Raw genomic sequence first — 18,100 nt, 5'->3', positions numbered from 1 at the left:
GGATCAGAGTGTCTGCTTAATACCAGTCCTTTAATGTTCTCTGTTTGTCTCGTAGATATCATTTCCCAGTACCCAACCCTTTGGACAGAACAGGTCCGCAGTCGGCAGAACAGGACCCGGACCCAAGGTTGGTGCCTGTGATTTTAATCTGGATGAGCAACATCCCCTTTATCTGCACATTTATAAAGCACTTTGAATTACTAAAGTGATTGAATTTTACCTTATAAATACAAGTGCCTTGCCTTGGCGTGTTGTGTAACACATTTCTGTGCAGTGGGAGCTGTAGCTGATGCTCTCTGATCAGGAGACACAGAGAGAGAGAGAGAGAAAGGGGGGAAGAGAGAGAGAGAGAGGGAGAAAGGGAGAGAAAGAGAGGAAATCACTGTCATATTTGACAGATGAGATACAGAGGGCTTGAGTTTCAGTCTGTGTCAATTCCAAGAGTGTGATTTCACACTGAGCTAAAACAATCTCCGCGTCAGGGGGCACATCAGTCATCAGCTCTCAGCTCCACCCCCGTGCACAGCCTCCTCGCCCCTTCTCCCACGGCCAGGTACCGGACAGCCCCTCGACCCTGACACGGAGTTCAACATAATAAATGACATGTTAAGGATCACTGTTTATCCAACTCCATGTCACCCTCTCAGAAATCCCCAACACACGCTGAGTTCAGCGGCCGTAGTTTACTCAGAGTTACATGCGTGTTTGTTGTCTTTAATATGCAGTCCTCTGTGGTGGTGATTCTCTCCAGCTTAGTCAAACCTCTGGCTAAATCCCCAAAGCCTGTTGCTGTAATTGTGAACACATGCAAAACATATTCAAGCGCTCGAGAAAACCGATTTTTATCATCTGCCCCAGCATATTGATGTAATTGCATGGATCAACGGATGCTTTATTGACACTCGTTTGGGAAAAATGACCGCATTCTGCAGACAATGAGACAATGTTTGGTTGTTGTTGGTTTGGTTAGAGATAGAGTGCTGTATCTAAATGTGTGTAAGTGCACCCAAGGTGTTTTTAGTTCAAGCCTCTATATTGATGTGTAGGCATGTTTCTGTTCATTTGTTTGTGAGTGTGTGTGTGTGTGTGAGCGAGAGAGAGATTGGGAGTGTGTGTGTAAGAGAGAGAGAGTGTGTGTTTGTGTGTGTATGAGAGAGAGAGAAAGAGTGTGTGTGTGAAAGAGAGAGAGTGTGTGTGTGTGTGTGATAGAGAGAGTATGTGTGTGTGTGTGTGTGTTTGTGATTGGGCATGTGGGTTTATGTGATTGTGAGGTCTTCTTGATTTACGAGCAAAAAATAAAGTGCTCAGGCAGCGTTGATGGTTTTCATTACCAAGTTGCTCTTTGGTGAAGGGATGCCTTTCAGTCAAAACAAGCTTCACAGAACGAATCAAAAGATAGTCGAGGAACCGAGTATATGCACAGAGAGCCAACGAGAATGACAAAAGGAGAGAGAGCGAGAGAGAGAGAGAGAAAGAAGGGGAGGCGTTTAATTTGGGGGTCTTTTGTGTGGCTGAAAATAAACAAAGAAAGAGGACTACGCGTAACTCCTCTGTTGCTTCCTAGCCCAGAGGGAAGCAATGAAGTCAACTGGGGGAAGGTGATGAAAGGCCCAGAGCCTGGAGGACCTCCATCTTTTTTTTTTCTTTCTTTCGTTCGTTCGTTCTTTTTTTTTTTTTTTTTGCTGGCATTAGCATTTCATGCTCAAAGCTCTGCTGGAGTGCACTGTGGCATAGCTTATGGCCTCAGCATAAAGTTATTCCATTAGATCCTGATGCTGTCATTAAAGGGACTTTTTTTGTCAGCAAGTTCTAGACAAATCCCTATCTGTCTTCAGAGAGAGCCAAGATGTTGCTAAATAGGTCCGTGCATGCACGACATGCCTTCTCCTCTCTGTTGCCAATCAATAGGATTTTTTCCACGTTCATTTTCCTGTTAGCTGGCACTGGTAGAACTCTGCAGTGAGTTGTGTGAGTCAGCCAGTGCTGCTGTAAAACACAAACACACACCAAGGACACACTCACTGCAGTCACAAACACACACTCACTGCACTCACAAACACACACTCACTGCAGTCACAAACACACACTCACTGCAGTCACAAACACACATTCACTGCACTCACAAACACACACCAAGTACACACTCACTGCAGTCACAAACACACACCAAGTACACACTCACTGCAGTCACAAACACACACCAAGTGCACACTCACTGCAGTCACAAACACACACCAAGTGCACACTCACTGCAGTCACAAACACACACTCACTGCAGTCACAAACACACACTCACTGCAGTCACAAACACACATTCACTGCACTCACAAACACACACCAAGTACACACTCACTGCAGTCACAAACACACACCAAGTACACACTCACTGCAGTCACAAACACACACCAAGTACACACTCACTGCAGTCACAAACACACACCAAGTACACACTCACTGCAGTCACAAACAAACAAACACACACTCACTGCAGTCACAAACACACACTCACTGCACTCACAAACACACACTCACTGCAGTCACAAACATACACCAAGTACACACTCACTGCAGTCACAAACACACACCAAGTACACACTCACTGCAGTCACAAACACACACCAAGTACACACTCACTGCAGTCACAAACACACACCAAGTACACACTCACCCCAGTCACAAACACACACTCACCCCAGTCACAAACACACACCAAGTACACACTCACCCCAGTCACAAACACACACTCACCACAGTCACAAACACACACCAAACACACACTCACTGCAGTCACAAACACACATCAAGTACACACTCACTGCAGTCACAAACAAACAAACACACACTCACTGCAGTCACAAACACACAAACACACACTCACTGCAGTCACAAACACACACCAAGTACACACTCACCCCAGTCACAAACACACACTCACCACAGTCACAAACACACACCAAACACACACTCACTGCAGTCACAAACACACATCAAGAATACACACCCATTCCCCTCCCCAACCTTCCTGCAGGGCGTTCTCTGTGTCTAAGTCCTGGCTAGGCAAAAATACAAACAAACACAAACACTCACACACACACACACACACACACACACACACACACACACACACACACACACACACACACACAGACACACACACACATATAAACCCAAACACATGCGCACACACACACACACACACACACACACACACACACACACACACACACACACACACACACATAGACAGACAGAGCAGTCAAGTGTCCAAATATTTATTTGACTTGGGTACTGGGAGCTCTGTGCAGTCATTAGGCCCTTTATGTGCGTAAACATTCCCGCAGGGGGCTGATAGTGCAGTCTGCACCGCCTGTGTTTCTAAACACTGCTCCTCTCTTCTGTTCCACTCTCTCCCTCTCTCTCTCTCTCTCTCTCTCTCTCTCTCCCTCTCCCAGTCTCTCTCTCTCTCCCAGTCACTCTCTCTCTCTCTCTCTCTCTCCCAGTCACTCTCTCTCTCTCTAACCCCCCCCCCCTCTCTCTCTCTCTCTCTCTCTCAGTCACTCTCTCTCTCTCTAACCCCTCTCTCTCTCACTTCTGTAGCCTGGACCCCCCTCTCCCTCTCTCTCTCACTCTTACTCTTTCCTTCTCTCTCTCTCTCTCTCTCTCTCTCTCTCTCTCTCTCTCTCTCTCTCCCTCTCTCTCCCTCTCCCTCTCCTGCTGCTTGTTTTAATTAGCAGTTAGTCAGTCCATCTGGGGAGCAGCACAGAGGGCCCGATTCTCAAGAGTGATGAAACCGCCGAGTTTGTTTTATGAGGTCCAAAGCGTTCTGTCAGGTCTGAGTCAGGCTCAACGCAGCACACGGCCTGCTCCCTGAACAAACAAAGCGTCTCCCAACCATTCCCAAACACATGGACCTCTAATTGCTTCCCTAGAAAACCCTGAATCCTGGTTCTCTCTCTCTCTCTCTCTCTCTCTCTCTCTCTCTCTCTCTCTCTCTATCTATCTCTCTCTCTCTCTCTGTATATATATATATATATATTGGCTTTGTATGTACGCTGATGTTCATTGGCACTAAGTGAGTAATACAAAAATGTGCCAATAAAAGTATTTTACAAGTCAACGTCTCTCCCCCCCCCTCCCCCTCTCTCCCTCTCCCTCTCCCCTCTCTCAGCCTCCTCCTGTGACCAGGAGCAGCAGTCTGCACAAGAGGAGGCACGGCAGCATAAGAACGAGGCCGTCTTCATCCCTGACTGTGCCCACGGTGGCCTCTACAAGCCGGTCCAGTGCCACCCCTCCACTGGCTACTGCTGGTGTGTGCTGGTTGACACGGGCCGACCCATCCCAGGCACCTCCACACGGTAAGGCCAGTGATAAATGTGATAAAGGGGGGCAGTGGATTGGATGATGTCATACTGCATGCCCACATATATTTGTATTTGGCACTATAATCGCAACAGCTTTATTCAATTTGATTATTGTTAGTGGTGCACACTTTAGAAATGCTGAATCATAGCACTCATAGCCTATTTTATTTATGTTTTAATTACAATTTAAATATTTTAAATGAAATAAATAGTCTCTTTATGTGTGTGTGTTTGTGTGAGTGTTTCACATCTGCACAAACCTCACCTTTTCATGTAAAGAAGTGATGGTTGAAATCATGGCACAAAGTGAATGTAGTTCTTTTATGCTTTTATGCTTTTGTATTGTGTATATGTATCCCTGGAATTTGGATGACCTGGGATGACAGGAAGTATGGCATGACACCTAGAGAAATACAGCATGATTTTATTGTCTTCAAAATTTCTTCTCTCGCTTCCAAAGCTTGCAAACCACCTCTGGTTTTTGTGTAACAAGCATGTGCAATTGCACTCTCACTTCTTGCCCAACTGCACCTGCTTTTTGTGATTGTGGATGCCAGTCAGCCGTGTCTGTTTCAATACCTTCAACACTCAAAAGGGGCCTCAGTTCATTATGTAGTGAGCTCTGCTATCCAAACCCCCTAGTTTATAGTCCCACAGGGACTTATCCTCGGGCCAGTGTGGTTTAGCTGCCTTTTCAGTGCGCGGGTCCCCAGGGAAGCTCCAGGGAGTTGTGTGAAGCCAAAGTGAAGTTTTGTCATGTGGTGAGCAGGTGGTAAGCCCAATGGAGACCTGCCCGCGGCTGCACACAGCCCATGTGCTGAGCAGACTGTGCTAGGCCCAGCAGGCAGGTACAGACTCTGCAAATGGACCGGCACGCTGGCCAGCGTGACTAAGGCCTCAGTGTATTAGAGGGCCAGGGAGAACCACGCTGGACACTGGCACCTGGACTCTACTCCGGCGGCCTGGGGGCGCCGAGGGTCAGTGAAGCAGAGCGGAGCGGAGCGGACCGGGCCAGGCCAGAACTGGACTGGAAGGGCCAAGCGGAGTGGAGCAGAGCAGTGTGCTGTTGTTGTACGTTAGGGCACAGTTTTAATGAGTCGGAGAGAAGCGTCAGCGTCGCAGAGCCCAGCGGAGTATCGTATTAACAAAGCTCCAGGCAGGACGCCAGACAGCGCATTAGCACACGTACCGACACAGAACACCCCACACACACACACTCACCCTCCCTCCCTCCCTCCACGCCCGGGCGCAGACGCCCTCCCCGCGGCTCGGGCCTATTTTGGCGAGGTCACCCGGTGATGTTCTCTTTCCAAAAGCAGCTCTGAAAGCATTCCTGTATCCCACGCTCTCTCTCCCTCTCTCTCTCCTTCCCCCTGTTGCTCCGCTGCTCTGTCTTTCTCCTTCCTTTGAACCTCACCAATCATTGGTCCTCGCTTCTGCCACATTCATCCTAGCTCTCTCGCCGTCCATCTTACTCTTCCCCCTGTTCTACTTTAGACCATATCTGTGAAACAATGATACCATATGCAGGAGGTGTTATTTTGGCCTTCAAACTTCTTTCAAAGTTTGTTTTAAAAGTTCAGCACTACACTAGAGCACAATAATGGTGATGCTTTGTGCTTTTGTGCTGCTGACAGGTACGAACAGCCAAAATGCGACGGCAATGCCAGAGCTCATCCAAGTAAACCCAAGGACCATTATAGGAGCAGACATCTCCAGGGTAGGTCTCTTGCGCTCTCTTTTTCTGTCTGTCTGTCTTTCACAAACACACACACACACACACAGACACACACACACACACACACACACACACACACACACACACAAAAACAAGTAATTGCCCTCTCAAGCTCTCTCTCTCTCACACACAGTCTCTATCTCTCGTTGTTAGTCATGGTGATTTCTCAAAGCTGTGAGGAGATGGAGACTTTATGGGTTTTATCTCTGCCTGTAAAGGTGCCGTGGGATGCTGTATGACTAATTTAAACTAACTGAACTGAACACACCGGGCCTGCAGGATCATGGTTGCTGTGTGCCGCCCCATTAAACCGCCGTCACAGCCCCCTCAGTGCTCTGAGTACCCTGATGTTCTGCATCAGTTAAAATGTGTGTCTTCCATCCCTCCTTCCAAATGCGCTGTGGGTGCATTGCAAAGTGACAGTAGAGAGGAAGTGAATTAAAGTCTCCATGTTATTTTTCCCAAACTGTGTACAGCACCCCCCCCCCCAAATAATTCACTGTTACTGTTTGAAATAACCAATTAAGCATACATATTGATGATTGATTGATCAATGTTTAGTTATGTTTGTAGTATTTGATATATCAGTCCCAAATGATTGACGAGTAAAAGGCAAAAATGAGCTGAATGACCAGAAGAATTTCCCAAAGGGCTGGACAGCATTGGCAGTGGGAGGGAATGAAAGGATAACCGAGATAAGAGGTGTAAGAGAGGCCATGGGTGACAGGGGGATGGAAGGACGACAGAAAACAGAGGATGATCTGGCAACAGGAACCGAAGGAATGGGAGTGATAACAAAGGATCCAGAGAATGACAGCGAGAGCAAACGAGTGAGACAGACAGAATGACAGATGAAGGCAGACTGGGACACTCATTCATTCTAGAAGGTTCAGTCAGCGTGGGAGGCTTAGGGCCAAGCTTCTGCCACTAACCCCCCCCTTTCCCCTTCCCAATGCACCAAAGGTGGATAATTAGAAAAACCTAAGACAGTATGAGTCAAATAACGAGAGTCTCTGTTTGTATGTGAGAGTAAGGAGTTTATTTATTACGTGTTCATTTGAATGTGATTAACTTTGGGCGAACACAAAGCAGGGAGAGAGGCACGCCTGTGGCGTTCGCCTCATGGTTCAAAGACAACAGACTTAGACAGTGCGTGTTCAGTAAAGAATGATTGCCACCAAATCATTGAACATAAATTAAACAGTGTCGATGGAGAGGTTGATGGCTTTATTACTAAACAATTAAACACAAGATAATAAACTCTCCAACCACAGGCTTTAGACCTCTCTCCAAGCCTCTTGTTCTACTTAGTGTTGTTATTTATTTGCTGGTGAGCCCGCCAGTTACAGAGCGTGTCAGCGCGGCGCTAGTGAACAGAGCCGCCTCTGTTTCCCCCGCGGGTTCGGCTACTGTTTACGTAGCCACTTCCTGCGCCAGCGTCCTGTTCACATGTGGAGCTGTCAGGACAGGTCTGCTGGAATGGTTAATTTATGATGTGGCATGGAGTAGATGAAGGGGGGGGGGGGGGAGAGATCCAGACATGAACAGTAAACTCAGATCTGGAGAGTCACCTGAGTTGGCTCTGGACCTGATGAGGAGGATGGGAGGACAGATATGATCTATTGTCACAGTGGTGTTGTGAGCAGTGTCAAGCAAGAGGGGTCCTTTGAAATGCCAGTATGAAAAACACATTTACTCATGGCAAATGTCTGACTGTCGTTTTCACACCTCCATCAAATCTTGTCTGGCTTTGCAATTTGTGTTAGTGCCTAATAAATACAGATATACACACACACATACACACACACACACACACTCACACAACCAGTACATTTTTCCTGTTCTTTTCTTGTGAGACACAGTGAAATGTTAGGGGGGGGTGGTGGTAAAAGTTTCTCTTTTTTCTTTCTCCTCTACACTATGGCATTGCGTCAGTGCCCATAAAGCCTGTTAGTGTATAAAAAGTGTGATAATTATAAATGTGGCACTGAAGTCGCAGCCGTGTGTACGTGCTGTTGAAGCGCTGGTGTTGAGAGCTTTATGGGGCGAGTGGTGAGGACGGGGCAGCATGTGCTGAAAGCAGGACGGGGGTTGGGCAGGGGGTGGGGGTGTTTGGCCAAGGCCTCTCGGGAGAGAGAGAGAGAGAGAGAGAGAGAGAGAGAGAGAGAAGAAGGAGGGAAAGAGAGAGGGAGAGAGAGAGAGTGTGAAGAAGGAGGGAAAGAGAGAGAGGGAGAGAGAGTGAAGAAGAAGGAGGGAGAGAGGGAGAGAGAGAGTGTGTGAAGAAGAAGGGACGCTGGTTGGGAAAGGGGGAGATGGGGCAAAGAGTGCTGGCAGGGCCTGATCCCATATGGATTAATGGAATAACACTGGTAGCTTGCAAGCACACGCACACTTTCACATACACACACACACACACAAACACACACATAAATACACACGTATACACAAACACAAACACATACACACTCACATACAGTACACACACACACACACATTAATACACACGTATACACAAACACATACACACATACACACATTAATACACACGTATACACAAACACAAACACATACACACTCACATACACAGCTGCCTGCAGGAGTGTGTGCGCACACACACAGAAACAAACAAGCGAGCCCCTGCATACATTACAAACTGTGCTCAATGGGTCCTTATATCTTAAATTGCACCTGTGCCTTTAGCATGATAGGTTTTCTGAGCTCTGTGTATTTCTGTACTCTCGTAAATGTACTGATATTAGCCCACACTAATGCACAAATAAACAAATCTATTCATACTTCAGTTTCAAGCATTTCACCTGTGGCAGTGCATCCTTTATCACTAAAGGTTCAGTCAATGAATCTGTAGGATCGTTTGACTGTCTAGACAAAAAAAAGCATGACAGTTAAAAGTGTTTTAAAAAGCAGGACAGAAGTGCCGTTGGGCCCTTGCTCAGTCATTAAACAGGTGGGTCCAATATTTTATTGGGTCTGGGCCCATGAGGGCCTTCTCACATTTAAAAAGGCCTCAGGAAGCTGCTTGTCATTGTAGCTGTTAAAAAAAATGTGTGAGGCCTGGACTGTGAGTTCAGCTTATAAACCTGAACGCAACTCTCATCTCTCCTCTCTCTCTCTCTCTCTCTCTCTCTCTCTCTCTCTCTCTCTCGGTTTTTCTTGAGACCTGTGTGAGAGAGGTAAGTGGCGCGGCACAGCGCTGTTTACCCCAGCGCGGCTCACCACCTGTTCGTCATGAACGTACCGTGCTATTATCTGCCGAGCAGGAGAATCTTGCCCCTCGGGGCCAGGCTGTGAAAAAAGGAAAGGCAGGCCCTGGAGAATGTGAGGGTGGGATAGAATGGGAAGAGGGTGGGGGTGGAGGTGGGGTGGCAGGCTGAGAGAAAGAGCGAAAGCGCTGGAGGAATCCACACATTTCTCAGGCCTGTCTCTCTCTCTCTGTCTTGCTCCCTCTCACTCTCTCTCTTTCTCTCTCTCACACAGCTCCCCCCAGCATAACCCAGGCCCCTGACTATTAAAACTATATGACCTTAAAGACAATTACTATTATTAGGGTCATTCCAATTGAGCTTTCTTCACCCGTGTGTGTTTGTGTGTGTGTGTGTGTGTGTGTGTGTGTGTGTTTTGGTGGAGGTGGGGAGGGGTGGCTTCCCCAGGGATTTTCTTTGAAACTGGGGACTGGCTGCGGGAGAAAGAGAGGGAGCGAGATAGCTGGTCTGCGTTGCCTCATGCGGGATGCTGCTGCAAATAGTGGCTTTTGATGTCGAGGCGGCAATATTCCTGTTCCAGATTTATTGATTGTGACACTGTGTTGTATGGTCAGCAGAAGATTGATACCACTTGCTTTGCGCTGGCTTTCAATTTTCACTTCAAACGCTACTCTGTCACACTATTTGACCTTAAGCTGTGAATGCAATGGATTTCGGAGAGAATTTATGTCCCTGACGCATGGCGTTAGTCATGAATCACAAAAACGGCTTCATGAAAAGTATGCACATGTGTATACACAGGTATGTATGTTAGATATGTGTCAGATTCCTGAAATATATTGTTCTGTTGTTCAAACAGAATAACACTACATTCTGTGTACATGCCCTTCTCAGCAGACAGGAGGCTTGAACATTACATCAGACATGTAAGACAAATGAATTTGGATCTTTGACAAATTTACCAAGAACGTCAAATCAAAGTGAGAGTTAGTCAGTGCTCCAACCCTCCTGGCTGTTCTCCTTTTCTTTTTGATGTCACTGTCTCACGACGGCCTGATCGTTCATCAGTGATTGGCAGATGTCCTCTTCCACTCAGGAGGAGGGCGGTCAGACTTTTAATGACGGGGAGTAAAAAAAAGAGACAGTTTCAGTCTCGAATAGTTTTACTCTTCCTCTCTGCGCTGGGTTTATGTTTTTTTTGTTAAAGGCAGCAGTCATTTCACTTCCCACCCTTACACTTTATTGGGCCACCTAAGGCGAACCGTCTCAAGATGATTTCGGTGCTATGTTATGTCCTTAAGCCACTATTATTATTATTGACAGTCTAGAGCTACAAAAAGATTTGTCTACCATGGTGTGTTTCCTCTTTTTCAGGATGTCCAGGTGCAAAGAAGACGGAATTTCTCACAAGTGTTCTGGACGCTTTATCCACAGACATGGTGCATGCGGTCACAGACCCAGCCACAGCAGGCAGGTATGTCTTTTTGTTATTTTTGCAGGATGAGGAAGTGATTGACTGGTTGTTTATTATCTGATTACACAACATGGTGATGTCATGTAATTAATGAACCAGTTAGTCAGATTATGTGGGAAACTTTTCCCATCATGCTCCAGCAGAGGAGTAAGCAAAGGTTGCTGATGTTAATTACTTGTCTGCACTTCATATGACTTAATTGATTGTATATAGTCTCTATCTGACGTGTATACAGAGACGTTATAAGAGAGGAGACAAATCACTGATGAGAAAATGAATGGAGGAAACAGGAGGGAATCCGAAACGCTAAACATGGCGGAGTTGTAACTGGAAGTCCTGCCCTGTATTATAAAGCGCCTATCACATGGTTGGAAATGGCATAACTGACTGTTTATTTACACTGTTGCCATAGAAAAAGCCACTGCACGACATTTGGTACATGCAAGTCAACATGAACAATAAAGTCTTTATCAGGCTTATTTTATTTGCAGAGGGGGGAAGCAATGCTCACACCGTTTATGTCAGAGTTATGGGTCTCTTCTTATTCATTGAGACCCATTCACCTAATCTTGTCTGTTATGGGTCTCTTCCCATTCATTGAGATAGGAACCTAATCTTATCTGCTCAAAATAGCTGCCCGGAGGCATTGCCAAGATGGCTGCCGAGTGGCAACTTGCCTATACCATGGTGTATTGCACTATAGACAGTAAGCAGACCATAGAGAGCAGATCATGAGCATATTTGTGGTATATTGTGTGGGAAATCTTGCTGACCATTTCCCTGGCTCTGGCTCATTCATTGGTCAGCTGAAGTAACTGACGTGTTTGTGTACATGGCTCTGACTCATTCATTGCTCAGTTGAAGTGACTCACATGTGTGTGTGTGTGTGTGTGTGTGTGTGTGTGTGTGTGTGTGCTTGGAAGGATGCTGGAGCCAGACCCCAGTCACACACTGGAGGAGAGGGTGGTGCATTGGTACTTCAGCCAGCTGGATAAGAACGCCAGTGGCGACATCGGCAAGAAGGAGATCAAGCCCTTCAAGAGGCTGCTACGCAAGAAGTCCAAGCCCAAGAAGTGTGTGAAGAAGTTCGTGGAGTACTGTGACATCAGCAACGACAAGGCACTCTCGCTGCAAGAGCTCATGGGCTGTCTGGGTGTCACAAAGGAGGACGGTGAGTTAGCAGGCAATAATAACCAATCTGAATGGAAGAAATAACATTTGAAAAAAAAACGATTTTATATTATACTGTATTTTTCATAGGAGCTAAAGCTGGTGATGGGACAACTTCTAGTAAACTGGTAAGTATCATTATGTGGTGAAATGTGTAGTAGTGTGATCCAGATACTAATGTAATCCACATACTGTACATACAAAATACTGATGCTTCCAGGAATAGATGTGCAATGTTTATGGACTAAAAGTATGAGTGCATAGTTAAATACTATACTGGCCTATACTATACTCTTAGATCTTGCTGATATCTCCTGTTGGCCAATGCAGTAAGATGCTTTTCTCCCCCTTCTAGAACACCTCTAAGAAGCAAGGCTGAAGCAGCAACAGAGATTCTCCCTGCCCTAAAATTCTGCCCCCACCAAATGGCAAAGGAAACCATAGTATTTGCACTTTGTACTTTAAAAAAATGTAAATTCACTTTGTAGAGATGAGGTATTTAAACCAACTGCTGAATCTGTGAATGACATAGTTAGCTTTTTTTATGTCTTTAAAAAAAAAATAATAATAATTTAACACATACAATGTATGTGTCTTCTGTGTGTCTTAAAATGTATGCTTTTCTGAGTTGTACGAGTTGTATCACATGTCGCATCTGATGCCACGCCTGTGGCTCTTTGCTCCCTGTTGTTGTGTTAATACTGTATGTTTATGCAAATGTACATGTAGCTTGTCTGATGGCCCAGACAGAGCCTGGGCTACCATTGCTTCTCATTTGTACTGACCTAGCCTTCCCCCTCCCGTCCAAACCCTCTATCGCTGTTTATACTGTACGTGTGTATTAAACCTGGATGGTCACAGAAGTCTATTTGTTAAAACAAGATTCATGTCTATTAGAAAATCAAGAAGTTTGTTTTTATACTTTTTGTATTCCTTACGAAATATACATTAATGTATGATACATTTGGTCTGTGAATGTCTTTTTCCCAATAAATAAAGAAAGGAAGACTCCGGCGGAGAGTGGCAGGTATTAGTCATGCATAGCAAAGGAGCTATATCATCCTCCCAGTCTCACAACAGGCCAAGGCCCTCCAGGGATCATTCTGACACACTTACTGACACACTCTCTGGTTTTCAGCGCTCGGTGTGTGTGTGTGTGTGTCTCTGTGTGTGTGTGTCTGTGTCTGTGTGTCTGTGTCTGTGTGTGTGTCTGTGTCTATGTGTGTGTCTGTGTGTGTGTCTGCGTCTGTGTGTTTGTCTGTGTCTGTCTGTGTGTCTGTGTGTCTGTGTGCGTGTGTGTGTGTGTCTGTGTGCGTCTGTGTGCAGAAACATGTGCCTGTGTGATTCTTATGGTGAGAGCATCCATATGTACACAATACACAATACAAAATACACAAGTTTTACATTAAAGAGAAACAAGAGGTATGAATACCTCTGGCTTAGGGATGTTATCTCAGGTTGTATAGATGAAGAAGGCCTTGGACTGACTCAACAGCATGTACCAACAGCAGAGATTAGCAGCCCATAGTCATGGGGTGGGGAGGGCAAGACAGATGGTCGAGGGAGAGGATGGGGAACACATGTACGATCATCACTGCTTGAGAAATGGCCTGGGGTTTTGCCTTTGACTGCAGTATGTGTTTTTTTTGTTGTTTCCCACACTGATTTTTATCAGCCTTCGGCACAGGCCAGGTAGTCTTTCACACCGGCTAAAATGTATCTGTTGGTGGATCAGAAGATCCGCTTTGACAGTAAACGACCATAAAAAGCAGGTTGTCCAGCTAGGGCTTTTCAATAACACCCTCCTTACCTTTCCCTCAGATTTACTGTTGTATAAATAAAACAAAATCCACAGCAGTTGAGCTGCTGAATCTAAATTGGCTGTAGCGCTCGTTAATAAAAAACACCTACCTCAGCAGCTGTCGTATTTTAGCAGGTTCACACTCAGGACGGCTTTGCCTGACTGCCACTCGCCGTCTCCAGTGGCGTTGGGCTCTCCGGCGCCGGTGAACCCGAGCTGACCTCTCCACCCTGGCTCACCATGTAATACATGATTAGCGGATCACTTTCAGCACTGTGACATAACGCAGCCAACCCTTAGCTTGGTGTTAACAACCTGGAGACCACGAAGGAGGAGATAAACAAAAAATGAGCGACAAAAAGCCCCCACCATCACATCTTCTCAGACCCCCCCCCCCCACACACACACACACACACACACACACCACCACCACCTACCTTAATGACTCCAATATAATTGACTTACAGTGAAGGGATAAAATAGGGAAAGCAGCAAAAGCCACTTCTATTTTCTGTATGTGACGCCAAAAGAAACTAGAGATGTATTCCTGCAAGAACATGCAGACCTGATTGAGTCGCTGCAGCAGCCGGCCATTGCATACCGTAACCTATGCTGTTACATGGATGTAAAGACTTTGCCCTATGAAAGAAAGGTTTGACTCTCTAAATATAAACAAGGTGCAGGGCAGGGATTTGTCTAAAACCAATGACCCACTGACATTCTGGCACACACAGGCAGACAGCACACACTCTGGTATTAAAATATGAATCAGTCAATGTTCAAAATGAGTTGATGGTCTCCATTCATTTTGTGCAATGCACCGTATCAAGATCTAGGAGGACTTGACTACTTCCTTTGAAGAACATCTGTTGTCTACGCCTTCTCTCCACAGCAAGAGCTGGCAATCAAGACTCTTCATTAGTGGTACCTCAGTGGTGGAATGACCTACCTAGAGCTATCTGATCAAGCGACAGCCATGGTACATTCAAAGAGTATCACAAAGTGTTTAAAGACTCACCATTAGAATGCCTCATTCATTATTTTTGTTATTATTATTGTTGCTATGATGATATGATGATATACAACAATTGTGCATGATGCTTTGGTTGCCGTTCATTTTGTTGCTTTTGTTTTGTAAGACAAAAGTGTCCGCTAAATAATATAAGCATTTTTATCCTTTGTGTCTCTAGACCAGCTGGTATAAGGTAAATCATACATGCATTTTATCATTCATTACATGCTATCTGATGGTGTATTCTTGTAGATTTGGTTAAACTCAAACTATGTGTGTATAAATGACAATGACAGCAATATTACAGGGAAACATTGTGCTAGTTGAATATTGTGATTGCTTAGCAGTAGTAGAGTAGTGACTGAGTTGTGTTGAACAAACTATACAAGACACATATATTGATGAATAGAAACATCCCTATCATAAAATCACATTATTCGGCATCTCCTCTGTAGGGTCAGGGGTGCACAGGTAGGCAATCATATAAATGTGTATTCTCTATGTCCCCAAAATACAGCGTTTTGTTAATCAATACATTTTATGTCGGTATGAGAGCAATCTGTTGGTGTATTCTTGTATATTCTGAAGACAGATGGGCGATAAACGTAGTATTATTCACCAGTTAACAGAGTTGGTAGTGACAAAGCCACCTGCCTTTACTTTCTTATACATCGCACATGCACACTTTTTGCAATAAGATGATGCATATATCCTAACTATTATATTCTAAGATGATCAGCCATTGCATGCTTGTGTGTTTACAGGAGTCAGCGCTTTTTCCACATCTCTTTCATAGGAATGACAGAGCATATTCATACATTTGAAAGAGGGCGGTTGAGCATTGAATATTTAATAGTACAGAGTACTGAGTTATTGGTGAGGTTTTCAGTGGATTTATTGATGTGTTGGTTCATGAGACACAAGCCAGCTTGTATTAGATAGCAAGCTCCTAAGAAAATCACATAATCCTACAAAACATGTATTTAAAATTCTGTTTTTTTTTAAAGCATGTAGTTGGTTGAATGTTTCCAATGACAGAAACTGACGGCCTTCCAGAAACGTACCAAACTACTCATTGGAAAAATACCTTAGTTACATTGGCTTGCCAGCATCTCACATTAGCTACCCCAAGCGTGCTGGTGAATTAATTAAGTCTTGGTCCACTAAAAATGTTTCAACTAACCTAACTGAATCACTCAAATTAAAAAGCATACACATACGTGTATCTGCATGGTTTTCCATGGGTCAAAATGGTAGCTAATCCAATCACTCAAATAAATAAAAGTTTTCACTGACCTGCACCTCTTACGTATCTTTCAACAATATGATAAAGCTATACCAATCCAGCTCTGCGGAAATGTTAGGCTGAACATGAAAGTTCCTCTTACAAAACACCATGTCAATGTTTTCACATCTCCTTGACCACCCGTTTACCAGTGTTATATGAATGGTTGATGGCGTGTAATCAAACACTGGTTTTAAAGCATACACTTGGGTGAATGTTTACAATGTTGAAAACTGCAATTAAAACAAAACCAGCAGATATATCAATTAACTGAGTACAAGCACACACACACACACACACAAACACTTGTACACACACACACACACACACATCCTTTACCATGCTTTTCCTCTTCCCTCTTGTATACGCTAAAAAGCATTAGGGTGGATCTGTTAGCACTACAATGGAATCAATATTGTGAAGATCGTAGGGAGTTGAAACTGCTCCAAAAACCATAATAATAAAAAAATCAAACTTATATGTAGAACAATATGTAACATAGTGTCACACAATTGAAAGAAAGGATATCTGACTGGCAGGTAACTAAATCACATTCAGTATGAAGACAGACATGTGCAGAATTTCCCTTGAAAAGGTGTGAAAGCCTTTTATGTTTTTTTTCGTTTTTTAAATAGTGTCACATGGTAAGAAACCGGGATAAGATCAGAAGGTTATTAAACAAGCTCTGACTCCTCTGTGCTGGAGACTAATACAAAAGCAGAGCGCGAAGCACAAGAACTACAGAGGATGCACATTGTTTGTGTGTCTGGGTGCTGGGTCTGGGGAAATTCCTGGGTATCTTGACCAAGATGAGTGTGATCTGAAAACCTGATGGGCCCTGAGTAACAATGAGGGGATGGATCCTGTTACATGGGAATATGTTATTATTTCGTGTAGTGGCATTCCTCAGAGACACAAGCATGTTAATGAGTGTTTTTAAAGAACATACACATATGACTCTTTCTCTCTCTCACACACACACACACACACACACACACACACACGTACACGCACACACGCACACACACACACACACACACACAAACACACACACCGACACACAAACACACAGACACACACGCACAGACACACACACACACACACACACACACACACACACACACACACACACACACACACACGCACACACACACACACACACACACACACACACACGCACACACAGACAGACACACACACACACACACACACACAGAGAGTGAGATCCACCACAAACCTTGACCATATAAAGTGTACTGGGATGCTGGAACAAATCCATCGTATTAATCATTCTCAACTTGTTAATCCAAGCTGGGTCTTAGAGTCTAAGTTACCAAGTCATGAGTGTGCAGTATTGTACGAGCCTCGTTCACCAGTGAAACCGATTGTTCTTTTTCTCCGCTTTGGTACCTAATTTTCATGCGTCCTTTGCCGCACCTCTCATTTCTACCCTGCTTAAGTTACAAAGATACTTAAAATATTCGTGTTAAAAATTAGAATAAAACACTTTTAAAACTGTTTATTCTGGACTGCCAAGGATTACTTCAGACACTATGTTTGGAAACTTACTCTGCAACAATGTTCCAACCTTTCCTGGTGCCAATATGGTAGAATATTCTCACTGTGCAACAGTTCATGCAGGTTTCAACATGATCTTTGGCTCCGGAGAACATACCTAATAAGCTGAACGCAGCATCGATCAGGAGCTCTCTGGCTGAGCGTGTCTGAAACACTGGCCTCGATCCGAATGGAGGCGAGCTTGGTGCCCAGAACAACATTTGCTTTTCCCAAACAGCCGTGTAATCTGCTAAAGCGCCACAGAGAGTTGGGTAATACAGCGCTCAAAAGCAGGAGCAACACTGTCCCACTAACTCACACACTCACCCTCCTCTCCTGCCCCCACGTCCTCACTATGCTGATTGAGCCCACCGTCTTCCCTTCCACATTGAATTTATCCCCTGACAATACAAAAAGTGTGTGTGTGTGTGTGTGTGTGTGTATGTGTGTTTTCTCTGGCAAACTCATTCATATGTAAACA

The 18,100-nt window shown here is 44.8% G+C and overlaps 1 protein-coding gene across 4 annotated transcripts in view; it reads left to right on the top strand.

The window, feature by feature from the left end:
- Positions 1–12,827, top strand: part of smoc2 (SPARC related modular calcium binding 2) — a 29,216-nt gene extending 16,389 nt beyond the window's left edge. For 2 of the 4 annotated variants that reach the window (XM_031579240.2, XM_031579242.2), the window contains exons 7-14: positions 56–127; positions 4,169–4,355; positions 4,748–4,750; positions 5,999–6,081; positions 10,695–10,794; positions 11,718–11,965; positions 12,055–12,092; positions 12,320–12,827. In XM_031579240.2, the coding sequence (XP_031435100.1) occupies positions 56–127; positions 4,169–4,355; positions 4,748–4,750; positions 5,999–6,081; positions 10,695–10,794; positions 11,718–11,965; positions 12,055–12,092; positions 12,320–12,343 (755 nt within the window). In that variant the 3' untranslated portion in view covers positions 12,344–12,827. The remainder of the gene's footprint in view (positions 1–55; positions 128–4,168; positions 4,356–4,747; positions 4,751–5,998; positions 6,082–10,694; positions 10,795–11,717; positions 11,966–12,054; positions 12,093–12,319) is intronic. The other 2 variants (XM_031579241.2, XM_012829879.3) reach the window with 1 other exon arrangement.
- Positions 12,828–18,100: the final 5,273 nt, after the last annotated feature.

Source organism: Clupea harengus, chromosome 13 (assembly GCF_900700415.2).
Source record: "Clupea harengus chromosome 13, Ch_v2.0.2, whole genome shotgun sequence".
Taxonomy (NCBI): Eukaryota; Metazoa; Chordata; class Actinopteri; order Clupeiformes; family Clupeidae; genus Clupea; species Clupea harengus.
The sequence above is the reverse complement of the archived record's forward strand: the minus strand, read 5'-3'. Positions and strand labels throughout refer to the sequence as shown.